The sequence below is a fragment of the Macaca thibetana genome, chromosome 3 (assembly GCF_024542745.1).
Source record: "Macaca thibetana thibetana isolate TM-01 chromosome 3, ASM2454274v1, whole genome shotgun sequence".
Lineage (NCBI taxonomy): Eukaryota > Metazoa > Chordata > Mammalia > Primates > Cercopithecidae > Macaca > Macaca thibetana.
The window spans coordinates 72,551,359-72,574,974 of NC_065580.1; the positions used below are offsets into that span (position 1 = coordinate 72,551,359).

At 39.2% G+C, this 23,616-nt stretch overlaps 1 protein-coding gene across 6 annotated transcripts; it reads right to left on the reverse strand.

Moving 5' to 3' along the window:
* Positions 1-5,539: 5,539 nt before the first annotated feature.
* SAMD9L (sterile alpha motif domain containing 9 like) lies at positions 5,540-23,005 on the reverse strand. Of its 6 annotated transcripts, none has more exons than XM_050785361.1 (5): positions 22,810-23,005; positions 21,572-21,776; positions 19,995-20,126; positions 19,384-19,460; positions 5,540-10,627 (listed from the first exon to the last, which is right to left on the reverse strand). In XM_050785361.1, exon 5 carries the CDS (start codon positions 10,605-10,607, stop codon positions 5,850-5,852), a length of 4,758 nt encoding a protein of 1,585 aa, XP_050641318.1. In that variant the 5' UTR covers positions 10,608-10,627; positions 19,384-19,460; positions 19,995-20,126; positions 21,572-21,776; positions 22,810-23,005; the 3' UTR covers positions 5,540-5,849. The 6 variants fall into 6 exon arrangements, with proteins under 6 accessions (XP_050641318.1, XP_050641315.1, XP_050641314.1 ...); XM_050785358.1 differs by having other exon boundaries at positions 19,995-20,142; XM_050785357.1 differs by having other exon boundaries at positions 19,995-20,190.
* Between the last annotated feature and the right edge of the window lie 611 nt (positions 23,006-23,616).

Sequence of the window (23,616 nt, forward strand, 5' to 3'; positions counted from 1 at the left end):
TTGTGACAAACCCACAGCCAATATTATACTGAATAGGCCAAAGCTGGAAGCATTTGCTTTGAAAACTAGCATAAGACAAGAATGCCCTCTCTCACCACTCCTATTCAACATAGTATTGGAAGTTCTGGCCAGGGCAATCAGGCAAGAGAAAGAAATAAAGGGTATTCAGTTAGGAAAAGAGGAAGTCGAATTGTCTTTGTTTGCAGATGACATGATTGTATATTTAGACAACCCCATCATTTCAGCCCCAAATCTCCTTAAACTGATAAGCAACTTCAGCAGTCTCAGTATACAAAATAAATGTACAAACATCACAAGCATTCCTATACATCAGTAACAGACAGAGAGCCAAATCATGAGTGAACTCCCATTCACAGTTGCTACAAAAAGAATAAAATACCTGGAGTACAACTTATAAGGGATGTGAAGGACCTCTTCAAGGAGAACTACAAACCACTGCTCAAGGAAATAAGAGAGGACACAAACAAATGGAAAAACATTCCATGCTCATGGATAGGATGGATAGGAAGAGTCAGTATTGTGAATATGGCCATACTGCCCAAAGTAATGTATAGATTCAATGATATCCCCATCAAGCTACTGTTGACTTTCTTCACAGAATTACTAAAAACTACATTAAATTTCATATGAAACCAAAAAAGGGCCCATATAGCCAAGAGAATCCTAAGCAAAAAGGACAAACCTGGAGGCATCACACTACCTGACTTCAAACTATACTACAGTATAGGCTATAGTAACCAAAACAGCATGGTACTGGTACCAGAACAGATATATAGATCAACGGAACAGAACAGAGGACTCAGAAATAACACCACACATCTACAACCATCTGATCTTTGACAAACCTGACACAAACAAAAACAAGCAATGAGGAAAGGATTCCCTATGTAATAAATGGTGTTGGGAAAACTTGCCAGCCATATGCAGAAAACTGAAACTGGATCCCTTCCTTACACCTTATACAAAAATTAACTGAAGATGGACTAAAGACTTAAACATAAGACCTAAAATCATAAAAACCCTAGAAGACAACCTAGGGAATACCATTCAGGACATAGGCATGGGCAAAGATTTCATGTCTTAAACAGCAAAAGCAATGGCAACAAAAGCCAAAATTGACAAATGGGATCTAATTAAACTAAAGAGTTTCTGCACAGAAAAAGAAACTATCATCAGAGTGAACAGACAACCTACAGAATGGGAGAAAAGTTTTGCAATCTATCCATCTGACAAAGGGCTAATATCCAGAATCTACAAGGAACTTAAACAAATTTACAAGAGAGAAAAAAAAAAAAAAAAAAAAAAAAAAAAAAAAAAACCAGCCCAGTCAAAAAGTGGGTAAAATATATGAACAGACATTTCTCAAAAGAAGACATTTATGTGGCCAACGAACATGAATAAAAGCTCATCATCAGTGATCATCAAAGAAATGCAAATCAAAACCACAATGAGATACCATCTCACAGGAGTTAGAATGGCGATCATTAAAAAGACAGGAAACAACAGATGCTGGAGAGGATGTGGATAAATAGGAACACTTTTACACTATTGGTGGAGTGTAAATTAGTTTGACCATTGTGGAAGACAGTGTGGTGATTCCTCAAGGATCTAGAACCAGAAATACAATTTGACCCCACAATCCTATTACTGGGTATATGCCCAAAGGATTATAAGTCATTCTACTATAAAGACACATGCACACATACGTTTATTGCAGCACTGTTCACAATTACAAAGACTTGGAATCAACCCAAATGCCCATCAATGATAGACTGGATTAAAAAATATGGCACATATACACCATGGAATACTATGGAGTCATAAAAAGGATGAGTTCATGTCCTTTGCAGGGACATGGATGAAGCTGGAAACCATCATTCTCAGCAAACTAACACAGAGACAGAAAACCAAATACCGCATATTCTCACTCATAAGTAGGAGCTGAACAATGAGAACTTATGGACACAGGGAAGGGAACACCACACATCAGGGCCTGTTGAGGTGTGGAGGGCTAGGGGAGGTATAGCATAGGAGAAATACCTAATGTAGATGACGGGTTGATGAGTGCAGCAAACCACCATGGCATGTGTATACCTATACAACAAACCTGCACATTCTACACATGTATCCAGAACTTAAAGTATTATAAAGAAAAAAAGAAAAAAGTTTAAAGATGTTGCTGATCCTTTGTTTTGATTTTCAGAGGCAAGGAAACTTTTTCTTTTGAGCTATTGACAGCTTTTTACAAATAAGTATACTCCCATGAACAAAATTTGGAGCCTATTTGTTTCTCTCTAACTTATTTCTCCAGAATTTGGAAACTATTTGTGAGTATTCTTAATTTATGGAAATACAGTTATTTATATAAGTGCAATAAGAATTTGTTTTCATTTGTAACAGGACACAATCAGAGAAACTGGTTATTTTACCAAGGCTTTGACTGGAATGACGTGCTTTCCTTTAAAGAATCAAACTTGCCCTATAGAGCCAGTAAAAGATTTTTGGGAAAACTGGCCTTATACCTTGTCTACACAGTCCCTGTACAGGGTTCCTGAACTGTGGTAAATAAAGAATGTCACTTTATGACAGGCCCAGGGCCCCAAGTTATCTTGGGACTGCAAGAGGAGAAGAATTCAGCCAACTCATAGGTATTTTTTGGTACAAAACATGTCTGGGTAGCTTGAGGCAGGAGAATCACTTGAATCTAGAAGGCAGAGGTTGCAGTGAGCCGAGACTGCACCATTTGACTCCAGCCTGGGTGACAGAGTGAGACTCTGCCTCAAAAAACACCCAAAAAACAAAAAACAAAGGCTGGTCTGAGATGCCTTCTATGGAATATAGTTCCATCAAAGTCAATTTAAAAAGTCTATGTGAAAAATAATTATTCTTGCTGCACTTTATATAAATAATCTGGCTAAGTACAATAAAGCAAATCAGTTCTACCATGATGTCTCTTTAGTAAAAACGGGAAACTGGAGAGAGAAAAATTATGTTTCAAAAACTATTGTTGGATTCTAGTCTTGCCTAATGTTTTTAAATTTTTATTATTTTCTACAATTTGGACTGCATTCTAATGTTTCTTGGCTAAAAGTCTTCAAAATAATGTTTTCATTTTTTCCCCCTTCTTTTTCTCTCTATTTTCCCTCATTTGGAGTCACTGAAAACTAAGCTGTGTTTTTGTAAAGCCCTGTGAACTGATGCTAGATAACTTAAACTTCAGAAGAAAATAACAGCAACTTGTTTACATAAGTAAGTCACTTTCAAACCTGCCGACTGATGTATGGGCTTCAGAGTAGTGTGGACTATATCGATTTACCAGGATTGTTCTTTTATTTCTTGCTGTTTTTCTCTCTCCCCCTGTTTTCTCTGCATAGGATGTGAGACTTCCCAACTTGCTAAAAATGAGCTTTCCTAATAACTTGGGACCTAACTGTCTAGGAATAAACCATATTAGCCATGAGAGGCCAGATGAAACCTGAGACCAGAGACTCATTTTCTTCTAAAATGCTTTCTCCAAAGATTTTAAAAAAGAAAAGGGGGGAAATGTGAAAGGAAAGTAAATCTTGAAAATCTTGGAGCCCCCAAAATCACTAACCCAAAAGGAAAAGTCAAGCTGGGAACTACTTAGGGCAAACCTGCTTTCCATTCTATTCAAAGTCATCCCTCTGCTCACTGAGGAAAATGCATATCTGATTGCCTTCTTTGGAAAGGTTAATCAGAAACTGAAAAGAATGCAACTGTTTGTCTCTCACCTACCTGTGACCTGGAAGCCCCCTCCCTTCTTGAGTTGTCCCTCCTTTCTGGATGAAACCAATGTACATCTTACATATATTGATTGATGTCTCATGTCTCCCTAAAATATATAAAACCAAGCTGTGCACCTTGGGAAAATGTTATTAGGACCTTCTGAGGCTGTGTAACAGGTGCACATCCTCCACCTTGGCAAAATAAACTTTCTAAATTAACTGAGACCTGTCTCAGATTTTTGAGGTTCATAAACTTCTCTGCAGAGTAATGTAAGACCTTCTCCTCATTGAGGGTAGGGTGACATTCTGCATATTACATTACATTTCTTTTCAGGAAGAATGAATTTTTTTCTGGGGGTGTCAAAGGGTTTGCATCCTACTCTCTGAGTCAAGCATTCACGTTTAGGGATTGTTTCATTCAGGAGAATGAGAAAAGATCACTCTATAGCATGGATGTTGAAATGGGGGCTAAGGAGAAAGAAGCTCTCTAAGATACCTCACCGTGGGGCCAGAATTATTAACTGTAAAGATAGTTATGGTTAGCAGGAATATTTAGTAGTTTTTTCTCCTTTCATTATAACTTTTTTCTCTACATCAAGCCCTTAGTTATGTCTTACTAAATGTTATAGTACAGTAGGGAAGTTTAAAAGAAATAAGGGTCAGGCTTATGTTCATAGGCCGATGAACACCTTGGGGAGTATAGCCACTTGGGAGATCCTGTTACTGTATGGACTGGTGGACTGCAGAAGAAGGAGGCAACTGTTTGGAGCAGGACCAGCAGCAGACACAGCTTTCAGAAAGAGGGACATGTTCTGGACTGTGTGAGCATTGCCCAGATTCATAGAAATATAGGCCAGAAGAACCCTGATGGAGCATAGACTTCTTGATGATAAGAAGAATTGGGTTTGGAGTCCAGAATCTCTAAGTTACATTACAAAGAGATACAAATATGTGGATAAGTAAACATATTTGTTATTTCAATATTCAATTTAATCTATATTAGCCTATGTTTCACTTTATAGGCAATGTACAGCTCTTAAATTCCAAGCTATTGAATGCCGCTTGAGACTCTTCTGGCTGTTGTGCATCTGAGAATGAGTGTCTGGAATGGCATTCCTTGACACTGAAAACTTGAGAACACATATTACCATGAGGAAGCCCTCTAATCAGTCAGGAATGATGGTGGTCTTGGAAGACCTCCTGGTAGACATGACTCTTGAACTCAGTTGTGAATGACAAATCAGAATAGCAGGAGAGAGAATGTTAAATGGAAATAAGGCAATCTCAACAGAGATAACAGCATGTGTATAGCACAGGTTGAGAAGTAAAGCGAGCAAAGAGGGTAATGAATGGAAAAAAGAAGCCAGGAGAGATGGGATCTAAGGAACAGGTGGAGATAAGGCTGTATTCACAGGAGACAAAAATGGTTTAAAGGAAGAGATTCTCCTGTAAATGGGAAGAAGAGAACGGAGAGAGTTCAAGTTTATGATTGCTTTATTTTTTGAACTCTTCTCTCTCCTGAAGCCATGAGCTAGGAGAAGGGCAAGGGGTGCAAGGAGTGTGTGTGTGTGTGTTGGAGAAAGTGTTATATGGAGGATGGGGAGCAACATATTTACCTTCCACATGAGTTTTTATTGATACCAAGATGAGGTAAGTGGAACTCTGGTGTCCATCTGTGGGTTTGAGTCCAATAAGCTTTCTCTTTTACATTCATCTTATTTAAATCTTTGCTGTCACAGTGAAGAAATAATTCAGAAAACGTATAAAGGCAATTGAATTTAACACAGATTTTATTGCCCTATAACCAGTTATGATATGACCAGTGGATACCAATGAAACTTCTTCATTATTTGAGTCTGAAAATGCATATTTAAAACATTAAATGATTGACTGTGTGCCAAGCTCTGTGTGCAGGCATATTTCATATCTTAAAAAGGCTTACAATTCTTTCAGGGAAGCAAAAGCAAAATCTATGATTAGAGGTTAGCCAATAATGTCATGAAAATGCCATGAGAATAGAGAGAGGAAATAAAATCATAAAGATATAAATAAATGTATTTGAACTACAGTTGATGTATTTTCTTAAATTACTTCTATATCATATGCCAGAGGGCCTTCAATGGAAAATCCTAGGTAGAAAGACACTCTTTCTATGTTCCTACCACTTCTGAGTGGACCTGAATAAACAGATATTACTGGTATTTTAATTTTTTCCTCTGTTCCGTATTCTATAGAGATTAGCTTGCCTTCAGCCTGACCAATTAGACGACACAGGAGGTCTTTGACTTCAGTTTTTTTCCACACATCCCCACTGTGCCAGAGGGAATTTGTATTTTGTACTTTATCAAAGTACTGCTCTATTTCGGCCTTGTGAACAATACTGTTGAGACCCCTCCTTTTGCCCAGATAGAAAAGTGTGCTTGCCTGCTTGGACCTGCACATGCGCTTGTACTGTCCCCTGAAGGATCTATTTAAGGATGAAACATACTTTTCTATTAGTTTGGAATCTTGATCTAGCTCTTGATTTTCTGGCCAGAACAGGAGGCAGGCCAAGAAATAAGGGTCTGGATATTGATGACTTAGTCCTACAAATTGCAAGACCTCTCGGAGTTGCTTTTTTAGCATGGTAAGTGGTTGAATGAATCTGGAACTGGGCTTTAGACAACTGAGAATAATGTTGGCCAAAATGGAATTTTGTTTCTCATTTGTCATGCGCTTATTTGAGTTTTGCTTCAGCAGGAAGGCATATTCATCCACTATAATTTCCATGGTGGTTGCAGCATTTTTGAAGTTTGGATTAAGATATTCCAAGAGTCCAGCAAACCTATCTGCTCTCAGAGCTTCTAGCTTTTTCCTGCAATTCTCCTCCTGGAGTAATTGACTCTCTTTACTTTGTAATAGACATGGATCCAAATGACAGAAAAGTTCTGTGTATTTCCTGAAACAACGACTGACTTTCTTGCTTAACGTGATTTCTACGATTTCTTTTTGGGTATACCTCATTTTCAGAAGAACCATATAATCAATAAAAAAGTCAAAGCACCTTTTCAGATCTGATTGTAAAGTTTTTAGGTGGGATGTGAACTTGCTAAGAGCCAAATAATATTCGTTTCTGGGATCAGGAGGAATGGTCCATTTTCCTGATAAAAATTGCACCATAGTTTTTATGGATAATTCATTTTCTTTGTGGAAAAAGGGAGTGAGCTGAAGAATCTGGATAGTGTAAAGACCAACTTCTATTTCACCCAAGAAACAAGCTGTATTATACATGTCATATCGTCTCTGGGACTTCTGTGGTGACCATTCCTCGGTTTCATAGTTTTTACTATCAGTTTGCCTTTGGGATTCTTTGAAAGCTCTTGAGGCTTTTTCGGCAGCTTCTAGGAGATGTGTTAGGTCATTAACAGTAATGCTCCTACAGTTTTTGTTCCCATCCAACCACCATTTGATTTCGCTTTTGTAGACTTGACCAAGGGTATCTGAAATATAGGAATTTTTAGGTGCTTTCATTTTGGCCTGACGTGCCCAGTCCAGAGCCGTGTTAAAGTCCTTCTCTTTGATGTAGAAATGTCTTGCTAAGGCTTGACAAATGAATGCATTTTGTGGGAATCGTCTGCTTCCTGCACTCAAGACCTGTTCAATGTCTTTATTCTGTAAAGCTTCCATTAATGGGGAAAACAAAGTGTCTGTTTCATCTCCATACTCCTTGCGCTGTCTTGTAAGCAGAAGAGTTTGAACATCATGTTGAAATTTGTCTCTTCCTATTCCAGAATCATAGAATAAATTCTCGTCTAATATATTCAATGCAATTTGACATTTATCCAAGTGATAGCTTCTTTCCAGTTCTTTTAGACAGTACAGGGCAATCAGAGGGTGAATGACACGCACACCTGTGTATCTCCCATATTCTGCAACTTCTGTTTTTATTAGAAGTGTAGAATAAGTTCCCATCTTGTCTTCTAAGCTTTCAGGTTCCCAGGGTGTACTAGTGTATATGATTCCCAAAAATATTTCACACTGTGAAACTGAAATTGTAGAATCAGTGACATAAGAGTTGAGTAAAGCCAGGAAGGAAATGAGTTGTGCTTCCTTGCTGTCAACATCCTGTCCTTTTAGGATATTCCTGACTACATTTTCTATATATGTTTCATCAAAATTGCTTTTCATGATCATGAAGGAATAAAAGTTTTCACAGTTCTTGTGCTGCTTTTCAATTTCCTTCAGTTTGGCCCCAAAAGCTCTTTGTTCCTTGGAAGAAAGTTGGTAATTTAGTGCAATACTGTCTGCCAATTTTGCACTTTCATCTGGATTCCGGGATCTCATGCAGTTTAAGATGATTACCAATGTTTTTTCATATCGCAAATCCTTCTCTGCTAAAACGGAATGGATGGCATTTTGTAGAAAGTAGACATTTTCTTGTTCTTCAAAATCATCCACAAGGAGGAGCACAGGAATGTAATCCTGATGGCTCTTTGCCTTATAGGTGACCAGATTGATCACTTGCTCTCCAATTTCTGCAAAACCAGTTGTTTTGTTTTTTAACACAGCACATCTGAAGTTTTTCTTTAAGTCCCAGAGAACATGCATAGCCAGTGTGGTACCCCCACAGCCTGGATGATGATAAAGATTGATGATTTTTGCAAATATTGGTTTAGGAGACTCTGCCCAGCACTGTATTAAATCTTTAAGCTTTTCATAACTGTCCCTTTTAACAAAATCTGAAGAATAGTTTTCAGAAGAAAAATAGAAATTCCACCAGGATACTTTGCCACCTCGATAAAAGTGTTCTTCTTTTGATTTCTTAAACTCCAGGAATTTAGATTCGTCTTTCTCAATGTCTGTGTCTCTACACTCATTTTCACAGAGGATTTCTAGTGCAGTCAAGACATCCTCTTTCTTTTTCTCTAGGATAACTGAAGAAGATCCACAGGCGGGCAAAAACCTTCTTGATGACTGAGTCACCGATTTTAGTTTAAGGATAGTGCTGTTTACCAGTTCTATATTTAATGTGGAAATACTGTGGTTTGTTAATTCATCTTCCATCTTCATTCTTGTTTGTAGTAGATCTTTCCATCGTTGATAAATATGTGAATTCACAGAGATACACAACATATTTTCCATTCCTTTGAGAGCTTGATAGAAAGCCCAGAACGTTTCAATGAGTGGATCTCCTGGGCTTTCCACTGAAGAGAGTAATAGAAATACTACCAAAAATTTTCCTCTTGTCATTATATTTTCATCTGTGAGAAATAAAATTAGTTTCCTGACTTCTGAAGCTCTTTCTCTCTGCCATAAATGTGGTTCTAGAGGTTTATATGTCTCGCTTTTCAGGTCTGATCTGCCATTGCAGAAAATCCAGCTGGGCTGTTGGTAAAGATTAAGAGCAGAAATCTTCTCCCTCATGTTAGTTATCTTGTCTTCATACTGATTTGGAAAGTGAAGGTTTGCCACTCGGCTTTCTTTGTAAGCTTTGACCACTCCATTGATCACAGATTCAGGATCAAACTCCAACACAGCAAACCATTTAATTTCCTTTAAAAAATCTAAGTGCTTTATTTGGTTCGGATGGCATTTATTTGTTACAAGAATGTACCAGTCATAGTATGAATTATCCAGTGAGTCTCGGTTTCCTATGAGAAGTTTAACCAGCTTTAGTCCTTCACTCTCCTTCTTCATTGTCTTCATTCCATACTCTTCTTCAGCCTCTTTTCTAGATGCCACCAGTGACTTTAAATTTTGTAAAAATGCTTTGAAATCTATATCCCGTTGCTTGGAATTGGCCAGGATATCCCTAGAGCTAGCCCCTTCTCTTACAAACAGTGAAGAATTTTGGTTTTGTTTCCATATTTTATCTTTAAAAATTTGCATCTGAATGTAGAAATACTTATCTTTACATATAGAGTATTTTGGAATAATATCGACTTCAATGACAAATCTGTCAGATGGCATATTGTTCTGCAGAAGGACTTCCACAAACCTTGGCTCCCGAATACACTTCTTGGCTTGATTGATCTCACTTTCTTCAAAATACTTTTTGATCATTAGATTGAAGTGGTCAATGAAGGCATCCTTACTGGTGATTTTCACACCAACAATTTCTCCATGGGGTTTGTCCTTGACTCCAAAATGGATGGTGCCATTGGTGCGTGAATTCATACAAGCTGATGCAAATCGGAAGACTTCATTGCTGAATTTCATCTTAATGTCCGCTTCTGTGGCTGTTTCTGTGTTTGTGAGAGCTTTGAACTCATGTATTGGATCAATGAGATTGAGTGCTCCTGTTTCAGGTTGTAGTGTATAATGTTCTATGTAGCGATGGCTGTCATGGAACTGATCAAAAGGATATGGCATACAAGTCAATTGTTCAGGTTTTAGCTCACCCTTTTTCTTGTCTTTAGCATTTGCTACTTCTTCTAACACATTTTCTTTCACAAGAATTGATTCTCGTTCTTTGATATCTCTGACCTCTCTGGGATCATAATCAATATTGGATGACGTTGAATTTTCTTCTTCCTTTTTGGTCTGTTTTGGATCTTTTTGGTGTTCTCTTTTGGACGGTTTTGAATGATCTAATTGTCCAGGATCATGATTGTCACTTTCAGGGGACTTACTATTCAATTTGTTATACGAACGTTTTATCAAAAGTGCTGGACCCCGTGGTAGCCCCATTTCTATAAGGTCCTTCTCGGTTAATTCCTGCAGGACTAATCCTGTCACTTCTTCACTGAGCAGAATTTGTCCATATTGCTCATTAATCTTAAGGTCGTCAGTTACCCATTTTTTCACATGCTCTTTGGTCCAGTCTTTAATAATTTCAGGTAGAGATACTTGTTTACTCATATTAAAGCTTCAACTTCTTCCTGAGAAAAAGCAATATAATAATATTTTAGAATTATACTGTATTATTAAGATCATATAGTCAATTATGTATACATTATCATACAGAAGATATGTATGTATATGTATAATATTGCTCAAGGCTGACTCTTAAAACTGCTTGATACTTACTTTAGCTGTTTTACCACCCTAATTCATACCCTTGTTTCTTCGGTGACTCTAATTGTAATTATGAAATAAGCTGTAGCTGCTAACTAGGTGACACGCCTTTTAGCCTTATAATAATTCTCCCTTTTAGCTTAACTTGGTGAAAGTTGGGTTTTTGTAACTTAAAACCAGAATCTTAAGTAACATAGAAATTGGTTCCCATAGCATATAGGAATATTGCAAATATACTTTAAAATAATGAAACTGGATAGGTAGAGGTGGGTTAAGGAACAGAAACCCACAGCTGACTATCTTTGTTACATAGTAACGGAGCAGTTGGTTAAAGAATCATCTGTTTTCTTTTGGAACTCAAGCTGTTAGGCCACAAGGTTAGGGTTTGGAGGAACTTGGTAGCAAAATGTCAGGATAATTGATTTGATTGGCTAATTCTTGTGCTCTCAGGAGGTACCAGAAGAGACTAGCTGTAATTCAAGCTGGGCTCCCTGAAACTAAATACGGAACATAGTATGAGTTTTTAATTTTGTTAGAGCCATTTTCTCCCAAAATATTGATATGAGGCTAATGAAGATCCTATAATTATGTACTTTGATGAATGGCAAGAGCTGCCTATTTTGGACTCCTAGAACAGGGGTTCTCAACCTCAGTTAAACATTAGAATCACTTGGCGTTCCACACCTCAGACTGCATTAGTTGGTTGAGGGAATGAGGGTGGTGTTTTAGGGCATTAATACTTTTAAAAATTTGCCTTGGTGCATCTATTGTGCAGATAAGACCAACAGCAGTGGTTCTCAAGGTGTGGTCTCCAGACCAGCAGCATCAGCATCACTTAGAAGCTGGCTAGAAATGTAAATTCTCAGGCCCCTACTTAGACCTACTGAATCAGAATTTAAAAGGTAAATCAATTAATTAGTTTAAGTAAACAGAAAACCCAGAAAGTGAGACTATTTTAAGGATAGACAAAACAACATTAAAAGATCAAATGAAACAAAAATACTAGACTAAACTATAAAAAGAGAAAATACAAGCATTTTAAACCAGGGGTCCCCAAATCTGGTGACCTGGACCAGTATCAGTCTCTAACCTGTTAGAAACTGGGCTGCACAGCAAGAGGTGACTGGCTGGCGGGTGAGCTGGCAAAGCTTCATCTGTATTTACAGCTTCTCCCCATAGCTTGCATTACTGCCTGAGCTCCACATCCCGTCAGATCAGTGATGGCATTAGTTTCTTATAGGAGTGAAAACCCTGTTGTGAACTGTGCATGTGAGGGATCCAGGCTGCACACTCCTTATGAGAATCTAGTGCCTGATGATCAGTCACTCTCTCCCATCACCCCAGATGGGACCATCTAGTTGCAGGAAAACAAGCTCAGGGCTCCCACTGAGTCTACATTATGGTGAGTTGCATAATAATTTCATTATATGTTACAGTGTAATAATAATAGAAATAAAATGCACACAAAATGTAATGCCCTTGAATCAACTCAAAACCATTCCTCACTACCCCGTGGAAAACTTGTCTCCCATGAAGCCAGTTCCTGGTTCTGAAAAGGTTGGGGACTGCTGTTTTAAACGATTTGTAATTTTTAGGTTCCTTAGCTTTAAGGAACCTAAGTTTTAAAAAAAAATTTAATGTACAGCCAGTGACAAAGTCTAGCCAAACTGCAAATTTGAACCATCTGTACTTGGAGCTTCTTGGAAAAGTTCACCAGAAAGTCCCCTTGAAATTATGCATGGAGAATAAGCTAAACTGGGGCTTCAACTTGCAGCCCTGTGATTGGCCACAGAGGAAACTTGCACTACACATTTGTGGTGTGAATACTGTATTTGCACCAGGATGATTTACCCCAACTATAGGCATGCATCCACTGAGCCTAGCAGCTTCCACTTGCCTTGATAAAACTGTTCCTGGTTGTCTTAGTGCCTTGAATTCTCTTTCTTACTCTGGCTTCAGTCTGCGGATCACAACTAGTCCTGGGCCAATTAGCAGAACCATAAGCAACTGGCACAATGAACACTATAAACATATTTTAGGTAATCAATTCAGTTCATCTGCAGTGTAGACAGAAGTCACTTGTGGGTCTTAGGAGGTCCCACAAAAATTAGCCCATATATTGTAACTAGACATAAGTGTTATTTATCTTAAATAGTGTAATCTGTTCATTCATTCAACACATATTTAATGAGCACCTATTATGTACCAGGCATCATGCTCAGGAAAAACAGTGATAATCAAAACAGATGTGAAGCTCTTTCATGATATTTATTGTCCATTGGAGAAGATAAAAAAATGAAATAAGTCACACACATACACACACACGCACACACACTCAAAAGTTTATACTGACAGTGTGGTAGTGCTTTTTGTCAGACACAGGAAGGAGTCTAGGCCTGGGATATGTGAGGAGGAAGAGGGTGGGAACACTGGACAGGTGAAGTTAAGGGAACTGCTGGAGTCATGTGAGAGGCAAGTGAGGGAGAAAGCCTGGAGGACAGAGTTAGGAAATAAGAAATATCTACCTGGTGGACCTGCCAAAGGCTCCTTTAGTGGGTCTAAGGGGTATGACATAGTGCTGTTCCAGCAGTGGGCAGTTCCTACTCCTGTACCCAGAGCCAGAGCACTGGGCCTGCCATAGAGTACTCCTGGGCAGATGGAGCCTGGGAACCTGGTAAGCTCATCCCTGATCTTCCCATCTGCCCTGCAGAGGCCCTAAGTGTCATCTCTGGTAAGACTGACAGAGGGGCCCTGCCTCACCTGTTTACAAGCATTATATAAAACCAATAGTATAAGCAGTTATTAATAAACATCCTTAATGAAAATTTTTTTGAAGTCATTACATATGAGATAACTACCATAGTATTTTAAACTTTAGTCTTAAGATATTTCATACTTTGAAAATTTGCTGAATACTTACTTTTTATGTATTTTATACATTTTTAGACGTTTTAATACATTTTGTATTAAAATGTAGGAAGCTGAAGGGAAGAGGACCCTTGTGTCCTCAGATACCATTTCTGTCATAATTATTGGTGGCTCAATAGACATGTCATTGATTCTTCCAATACAATGGCCTCTCACCCGATTGACTTTTATCTTGACATCAACTCACCTCTATTCCCATGGTCATATCCTTGACCTTACCATTACTATTATGGATTGAATTATATCATGCCAAAATTCGTGCGCTGAAGTCCTAACCTCCAGCACCTTAGAATGTGACTTTATTTGGAGACAGGATTGTTGTAAATGTAATTAACTGACATGAAGTTATTATAGTGGACCCTAATCCAATATGACTGAGGTTTTTGTAAAAAGGGGAAACTTGGGCACAGAGGCTTGCTTACACACAGGGAGAACAGTATATGAAGACGAAGGCAGAGGTCAGTGTGATGTTTCTACAAGCCAAGAATCATCAAAGATTGCCAGCATGCTACTGTGACAGGCATGGAAGAAATTCTCCCTGGTAGCCCTCAGAAGGAACCCACCCTGCCAATACCTTGATCTTGGACTTCTAGTCGCAAGGATTCTGAGATAATACATCTCTGTTGTTGAAGTGACTCTGTGCTACTTTGTTATGGCAGCTCTAGCCAACAAATACAGTTACTGAGAACTACAAGCCCTCCATCCTCTCTGTTTCAAACACTTCCCTGTCCCTACCGTCTCTTGCCCCTCAGGCCCACTGCCTTTAGTGCTCAAACACTAGTACGTATTTCTTTAACACTAACACCTTCGATCTATGGATTCTACTACCATCTCACTTTTCCTCACTCCGTTCATGTTTCACTTTTCCTCTTTTACTGGCTTAATACTTTTTGAGTATTCATCATCATCACTTATTTTTCTCCTCTCTGGTACACTCTCACAGTGAAACTACGATGCTAGTTACATCCTCCACTCAGTCGCCAACAGCTTGTCAGAGCATGGCTGGAGATGGCCTTCCACACCCTGACTGGAACATGGCTGGACAATGGCCCTCCACACCCTGACTGGGACATGGCTGGTCAATGGCCCTCCACACTGACTGGAACATGGCTGGACAATGGCCCTCCACACCCTGACTGGGACATGGCTGGTCAATGGCCCTCCACACCCTGACTGGAACATGGTTGGACAATGGTCCTCCACACCCTGACTGGAACATGGTTGGACAATGGGCCTCCACACTGACTGTAGCATGTCGAACAGTGGCCCTTCACACTCTGACTTGAGCATGCTGGACAGTGGTCCTTCACACCCTGACTGGAGCATGCTGGAAAATGGCCCTCCACACCCTGACTGGAATATGGCTGTACAATGGCCCTCCATAACATGACTGGTCTCACCTTAATGCTCTCAGCTACCATGCTTTATTTTTTTCTCTGCTTTAGTCAACCTCTCCACTTGCAGTAGTCACTCTCTTATTCTCCTAAATGATCATTTCATCGTTTCTCCTCTCTCATCAAACCTACAACACCTCCTCACCACGGTCACCTTGCTTCCTGTTTAAACTGGCAGAATTGAAGGAATCCAAAGAGAGCTTCTCCAAACTCCTGAAACCACATCTACCCATCAACCTGCTTCTTACTTTTCTTCTGTTACTACATCATATGTTAGTTTCTGTTCTCTGCCTAGTGAGAGAACGTATGCCTAGTGAGGTCAAGCTCTCCACTTGCAGTAGCCCTTGTATCCCTCTCACCTATTCAGGAAGTTGCTCCAGAAAGTATCCCCTCTCTATTTGGCTTCTTCAGTCTTTCCTCATCTACTAGATCTCCTTCAGCAATCAAACATGTTTATGTTTTTCATGTTAAGCAAGACTCTTTGGAAACTACTCTTACCCACATTTCTGCTTTTCGTCACAGTAGATCTGTCTACACTTTCCGTTTCCTGTTTCTCTTCTCCCACTCACTTTAGAAGTCACTCCAATCAGGCTTTGCCCTCACTCCTCCACTGAAATTGCACTTGGCATTGCTACAGACAGTTCTTGACAGAGCAACAGCACTTGAAACAAGTGATTGCTCTCTTTTCCTTGGATCGCTCTCCTTGCAGGCTTTTGGGACACCACCTTTCCTGATTTTTCCTCCTCCTTTTCTGGCTAGTCCTTCTCAGTTTCCTCTGCTGGTTCTTCCTTAACTCTCTACCTCTAAATGTTGAAGTGCCTCTCAGACCTAGCCTCTTTTCTATCTAGAGTTCTATCTAGAGTTTCTCCTTATGAATCTCATCTATCTTGCATTTAAATGAAATCTATATGCCTGTGACTTCCAAATTAACATGATCAGGCCTGGCTTCTGCCATGATGTCCATATATCTGCCTTCTCTATGTTCACCTAGATATATGACAGTCCTAAAACTAACATAGGCAAAATCGGTCTCCTGATATCTGCCCCTCCCACTCCAAACTTGCTCCTCCCACAGTCTTATAAGTTAATGGAACTTGTCAGTTGTTCAAGGCAAAAACCTTGGCAGCATTTTTGACTGCTTTTTTTTTTTTTCACTCATTATATTAGCAAATACTTTCAACCACACCTTCACAGTATATCCAGAATTCCACCCTTTCCCACTATCCCTACTGCTACCACTCTGTTCTAGGCCATCATCTCTTTCCTGGATTGTTTTTGTTACCTGGTCTGACTCTGGCTTTGCCCCACCCCCTTGCCATTCACTCTATTTTCAACACAACAGCCAACCTGATCCTGTTAAAACATGCAAGTGTGATCATGTCACTGACTCTTAGTCAGTGTCCTCTGCTCAAAAATTTTATCTGACTTCTCATCTCACATGGAGTAAAAGCCAAAGTCCTTAAATAAAGTCTGACATGATATGTCCACCCCTCTGTCTTTTTGACCTCATTACTTCTGCTCACTTCCCTCCAGCTGCCCAGTTGTCTTGCTGTTCCTCAAACATGCCAGCCATGCAGCTGCAGGAGGCCTTTACACTACCTGTTCCCTCTGCTTGGAATGCTGTTCCTCCAGATGCCAACATAGCTCACACCCTCACCTTTTTAGCTCTTTACTCAAATTCAATAAGGCCTTTCTTGCTCATCTTTCTTAAAATTTCAGTCCTTACTCTAGCACTTTCCATTGCTCTTCCCTGCTTCAAGTTTTCACTTTAGATTTATGTACTATACATTTTACTTAATTATATTTCTCATTCTGTGTCAGCAACTGGAATATAACCTCCATGAGAAGAGGCATTTTTGCCTGTCATTCATGCATGAATCACCAGGGCCTGACATAAAATAAGCACTCAGTAAATATTTGTTGAATGAGGAAATTAACGTTTTTAGATTAGTGAAACAATTGAATTGCATTTGGGAAATATCTTCATGTTGTCATCGATGAGACGAAAACCAACTCCAGCATCTGGGTTAGCCAGTCATAATTAGTAAGAAAAGAGTTTACTTTTCAAAAAGAAAAGTCAGTAAGCATTTTATTCTTCATCTAACGGGCAAATTAGAGAGACTTGATGTCCTATTGTAAGCTCCAGTTTCCTAACACTTCTCCTCAGGTTTTGATGTCTCACTTATAGTCCCTGAGTGAGCATTTTTCTCAGATAGGGTTTTCCCCGGAGGAGATCTCTTTCTACCCTCGGTCCTCAGTGAGCCGGAATCCCAGGGCTTCAGGGTCACCCTCCACTGTTTTAACTGCTGTTGCTGCTCTGGGCAACAAACCCTCCTCTGGAGATGCTCTTACCGTGCACCATAGACTGGCTCTGTTTAGGTGTGAGGCAGTATCTTCTCCTAGCCAGTGTCCTCTCTCAGTAATTCAAGCTACCCATCCTTTCTTTGGGTCACCCCAAATACTGTAAGGAAGAACTTTAGATTTTTCTCTTCTGTGACTACAGCAATTCTGATAGACCCCAGCCCTCTACAAGAAGCAGCATTTTAAGAATTTCCTGCTTAGCAACCATTACATGCCCAGAGACACTGTGTGTGCCGGGTGGTGGCATGGGGGATAGCAGAGGGCTTGTCTTCGTGTCTTTGTGTTACCTGATAGCATGACAGCTTCCCCTCACTTTCTTCTTTATTGATTGACTTCTGTCAGGAACTACCAGGGAGATAGAAACACCCTTCTTAAACAGGGTGACTGGCATCTGTGCTTCTTAAGCCTTGAGTCTTTGTCTTTACCTTGTCTTAGAGGTTTCCCAATGGTTCAAAGATAAAAACTCCACACCCTGACTGGAACACGGCTGGACAATGGCCCTTCACACCCTGACTGGAGCATGACTGGATAATGGCCTCCATACCATAACTGGTCTCACCTTAATGCTCTCATCTACCATACTCTATTTCTCTGCTTTACTCTCTCTCTTATTCTCCTAAATGATCATTTCATTGTTTCTCCTCTCTCATCAAACCTACAACACCTCCTCACCATGGTCACCTTGCTTCCTGTTTAAACCAGCAGAATTGAAGGAATCCAAAGAGAGCTTCTCCAAACTCCTGAAACCACATCTACCCATCAACCTGCTTCTTCACTTTTCTTCTGTTACTACATCATATGTTAGTATGATAACATATAACATAAAAATATTTCTTAGCCAGAATTCCACAATTTCCCACCCCTATGTTGGTAGCTGAGAAGATATATAACAACTTGAAGATATTATGTATTCAATATTACTTTCATGTGAATTTTGCCCTCTGTCAATTATAAGCATCTTATATGGTCTATAATCCATATGTAGTCGGAGCTGTTATTTAATTCAGGTGACGATGATTTGGGCAACAGATTTTCATAATGCTTTGACATAACTCTTTGGCTCTTTCTGTGACTTCAACCTTACACCCTAGACTGCAAGCATAGTTTTAAACATGACGGCTTTCATGTTTAGCAAAAAGCTACATAGTATGTAGAAAGGTGGAAGAGTTGTGATCAGAAAAATGATGTCATGATTAAATTATGTCTCCTCTCAGTGAGCCTGTTTTCCCACTTATAATATATGAAAATCAGACCAGAACTAATGTTGTCTTAGTTGTTGCTTGTTTTTGTTCTGCTTCTTCAAAAGAAATGCACCTGAAACCGCTGTATCTAACATGGGTAAAGGTGTAGCTGCTCTGGTTGGAGCTGGGGAGAAGACCTTCACTTTAAATCTATTCTGTTCTGGGATAATTTTGAAACACAGAGTTCTCTTTATTTGTACACTGGGCCCTCCCTATCAGTGGGTACCACATCGTGGATTCAACCAACCACAGATTGAAAATATTTGGAAAAAAAAATTGCATCTGTACTGAAAATGTACAGACTTGTTTTTGTTGTCACTATTCCCTAAACAATACGGTATAACAACCATATAATATGACATTGTACTAGGTATTATAAATAATCTAGAGATGACTCAAAGTACACAGGAGGATGTATAGGTTATACGCAAATATCTTGCTATTTTACATTAGGGATTTGAGCATGTATAGGTTTTGGTATCTGCACAGGTCCTGGAATGGATCCCCTACAGACAATAAATTTCAGGATCTACTGCCTAAGGACTATTATTTTTCTCTCTTTAGAGACTAAGCAGGAAGGATCAAACTGGCCTGCCCTTGGCAAGCTCTGGTGCTCACCCTCATGTTTAGGAGGCTGGGCCTCACTGGGCTCACTCACCTCACTGGACTCACTCACTCACTCACTCACTTTCCTACCTCCAGGAAAGGCTGCTCAGAATCCCAGCTGCAGCCCAGCAGGCCCACCTCTGCTCTGATGCTCTGTATAACTGAAACTGCAAAGTAAAAGTTAGTTTTATTTTCTTGAAGTGCATGTTCAAATTATGTATTTCTTCCCATAGTCTCTATACAAGCTATTGTGCATAAAAGTCTTACATAAAATGAAGGCTAAACCTTGGAGGGTTTTATTCTTTAATTAAATGTAATTTATAGGACAGAGTATGGCATAGCTGCACATGGCTACAATTTTCGACACGGTTTTGTATGCTCGGATTCCTGATCTTCTGGTCTACGTTTTACTCAGGTTTTTTAGCCTCACCCCCAGAGCTTTCCGCCTGTAGAAATATGCTGCACCCTCGCCATGCTTGCTGGAAAGTTTCTTTTTTAAAAATTCTGCAATCAGCACAAGTTACATCTATTGATTCTTATATAAAAGTAGTGATATTTCTCATTCCTTTTATAAGAAATAGCTTATGCTCACTTGCAAATATGTTCATTTTCAAAGTTCTGTTTTACTTTTGAGAATTAGTTTTTAAAGACAGCTTTTAAGGAGAGTTGATTAAACAAACCTTTAATGAGTAGAAACTTACCAGGGCTTTTCTGAAAACTTCTCTCTTTATATTAGAAACATGAAATAAGTCTTCATGAGGCTGTTTGATCCGGATTCCTTAGGTTAGTTCCCCTTTCTTGATGATTTGCCAAAGTCACGTTCTGGAAAGCAGCTATGAGGAAGCAGAGCTGTAGGCAGAACAGACTTGGTCCCTGTTCAGTTTGCCGGAGGATATACTTGTTGAGAACGTATTGCATAAAACAATGATATCACAACCAATTAAAATGCAATAGACTGGACTGCTGCTTCGGAAATGTTTGTGAAACAGATTCCCCCCCCCCCCCCCCAACTTTCTACTATGAAAATGTTCAAACACACAGAAAATTTGAAAGAATAGTGAAAAGAATACCCTTCTAGGTAGCATCTCTTTGTATACTTAAATACTTCTAAGAAAACAAATAAACCTCAAAAAGTATGTGGCAGGCACACTTTATCTCTCTTCCAGCATTCCACATTCAATGTAGAGCAAACCCTATGGGGTGTATCTTCAAAATATACCCAGAATTTGACTACTTATCACCACTACCACCTGGTCCAAACTCTCCTCTTCTCTCTCTTGGAGTATAGGAATAGCTTCCTTGCCATGTTCCCTCTTGCTGTTATTGATCCCTTCAGGGACTTCTCAAAAAAGCAGCCAGAGTGACCTTGTTAAAATGTAAATAACATATCAATGTTGTGTCCAACCCTGTCTGTGGCTTTCCATCTGACAAGGCCTCACACAGCCTGGTACCCTGTTAACCCTTTGATATTAGGTCTTTTATTTTTCCCTCTAAATCTGGCCCAGTCACCTGACCTCATCGTTGCTTCCTGAAGGAAGCACCTGCCCCTGTTTCCAGCCACTACAATTGTTTTCCCTTCCTGGAATGTCCTTGGATACCAGCAGGGTTCACTCTCTCACTTTGTTGCCATCTTTTGTCAAATGTCACCTTGTCAGCAAGGCACTGTTTGGCCAGCCTACTGAAAACTTTATCCCATCTCCCAACATTTCCTATCCCTTTTCTGGCTTCATTTTTTATCTACTTAAGACTTACAAGCAGCAAATATTTTATATATTTTAACCTATTTACTTTGTGTTTCTTTTCTGTCCCACCCATTATTCTATGCACTCTGTAAGGACAAATTTCTTTATATTTTGTTCATTATCTGGCATTGCCTAGCACATAATAGCTTCTTAACAAAAATCTGTTAAATGAGTAACACATTTTCTTAAAGTAATTAAAAGTAATAAATATTGGAAAGGCCTTGAGCTACCAATGTCTGTGGGTCGAAGGACTTCCTCATTTTCCTAGGGAAATTATTTCCCTTGGCTGGAACTCCAGATAGAAATCTGGGGAAATCACTTTACTGTGCTACCCATTAGGCCAGAACTAACTCCAGCTTCTATCATCTGGTCACAAAGAATGAAAAGGAAGTTTTTTTCAAAAGGAAAGCAAAATGAATGAACATATCTTCTCCTGCAGTTTTTGTAGATACCCTAGTTACAGAATACACCTTACCAACTTTCTGCTGTGTCACTTGCAGTTACCGAATGAGGCCATTTCTCACACTGCGTTTTACCTGGAGGAGGTCCCTTTTGACTCCAGGTCCCCAGTGTCTTAAGACCTCTGCTGTTTTCACCCGCTGCCTTTGCTGGGAAGCTGCTCTTCTGGCAAGGGGCTTACGTTTTCCACAGGCACAATCCGCTCGGGTGAGATGCAATACCTTCTTTTAGCCAGTGTCCTCTTTCAGAAATTTAACCAGTCTCTCTCTCTCTCTGGAAATCCTAAAGATGGAAAAAACAGATTCCAGAATTTTTCTTTTGTTTTAGCCAGCACAATTTTAAGAGCATCTGCATATATGCTGTTGGAACTAAGGAACAATCAAAATTACCATGATTAGTGTGGACAAATTTTGTGGTTGCCTTGACGTAAGTCTTGGCTTTCTAGGGGCCCTCAGTGTCTGTTTTGAAACAATTGTGAGCACAAATCTTATCTTTTGCAATGTTGGTTATTGACAAAGGAGTTGCAGGTTGCCATCCTCAACACTCCAGTTTTCTCTCTTTGATGTTCAGCAAGAAGTACCAAGTCAGCAAATTCTCAGGAACAAGCACAGCTGCCCACCCCATCTTTGAGAGACCCTCATGCCCTGGGGAGGTGTTCTGCTCTGTAGGATTCTTAGAACTGATGTAGGGAAAAACACTTCAGAATCTGGCTGTAGCCCAGGGAGCTACCCACACCCTCCTCGCATAGTCTGGCAGTCAGAAGCCACACAAGCAAGTTAGTTTCATTTTCCCGAAGAACACTTTGCATTTTTTTTTCTTAGTTTTCAACCAGATTGCTGTATAAGATATATGTGAATGAAGTACTTTAATAGAATAATATTTAGCCTCTGCAGAGTATTACCTTTGATAAAATGTAAAATTTTTAACGTCTTACATTATGAAGACAGAATTTTGTGTAATTACACAAGATCACAGGTTTTCCTTTAGAATCTTAAGTGCTTAAATTCCTGACCCTGTTTGCTTCGTTTTTCTGTCCTCTTTTCCAAAGCCTGCCTGCCACAATCAGAAACCCTCCCACCATCCTAATTACACTTAATGGTACGTTTCTTTTTAGAAGAGCACTTATAAAGTTATTATCAGTTAAATATACTGACATGTATTTAATCCATTGATTTTTCTAATTACTTTAGTATTTTTATAAGTAATGGTTTATGGATGAACATATAGCTATATAAAAAGTACAGCTGAAGTTTTAAAAAATAGCTGTCTCCTCAAAGGTATAACAAATAAAGGTTTAATGATTCAGTTTACTTACCAGGATTTTCTGAAAAAGTCATTGTTTTATATCAGAAACTTGAAACAGGCCATTTGAACTTTTGCTGTCTCATTCCTCATCTGATGGCTAGGAGATATGAGTGTAAGGATTCTTTTTTAAAAATCAAGGCATTAAATTGTGAGGTCTTCTGTTCTCCCAGTGCTCTTTCTGAGGGTGTGTCAGAGTGCCAGTACAGAAGCAGGAGGAAGTTGAAGTACAGAGAGTTTCAGTTTCGCTTTAGAATGTTCTTTTTTCTTGGGTTTAGAAGGATCTAAAATATTTTTTAATCAATAACATTACCAAAAATATCAATAAATTTGAACCACTGCTTAGAAACTATTTACCAGGCAGGTTTTTAAGTCATAAGAGTTAAGAAATAAGGAAACAACAAACAAACAAACAAACAAACCTAACTATTCAAAAAACTACCTACAGGACAAAGAGAATGGAAATACCAGGGAGAAAATCAATATGTCAATGCAATCTAAGTTCCTGTTACTGGTTGAATTGTGTCCCCCAAACATTCATATGTTAAAGTCCTAATCCTCAGTACCTCTGAATGTTACTGTATTTGGAGATAAGGTCTTTCAGGAAGTAATTAAATTAAAATGAGGTCATTAGAGTGACTGTAATTGTATCTGACTGTGTCCTTATAAGAAGAGGAGATTGGGACACAGACACATATAGAGGGAAGATCATATGAAGACACAAAGAAAAGATGGCCGTCTACAAGCCAAGGAGAGAGATATCAGAAGAAACCAACCCTGATGGTGTCAGAGATGTTCTAACCAGAGCAACTCCATTTTG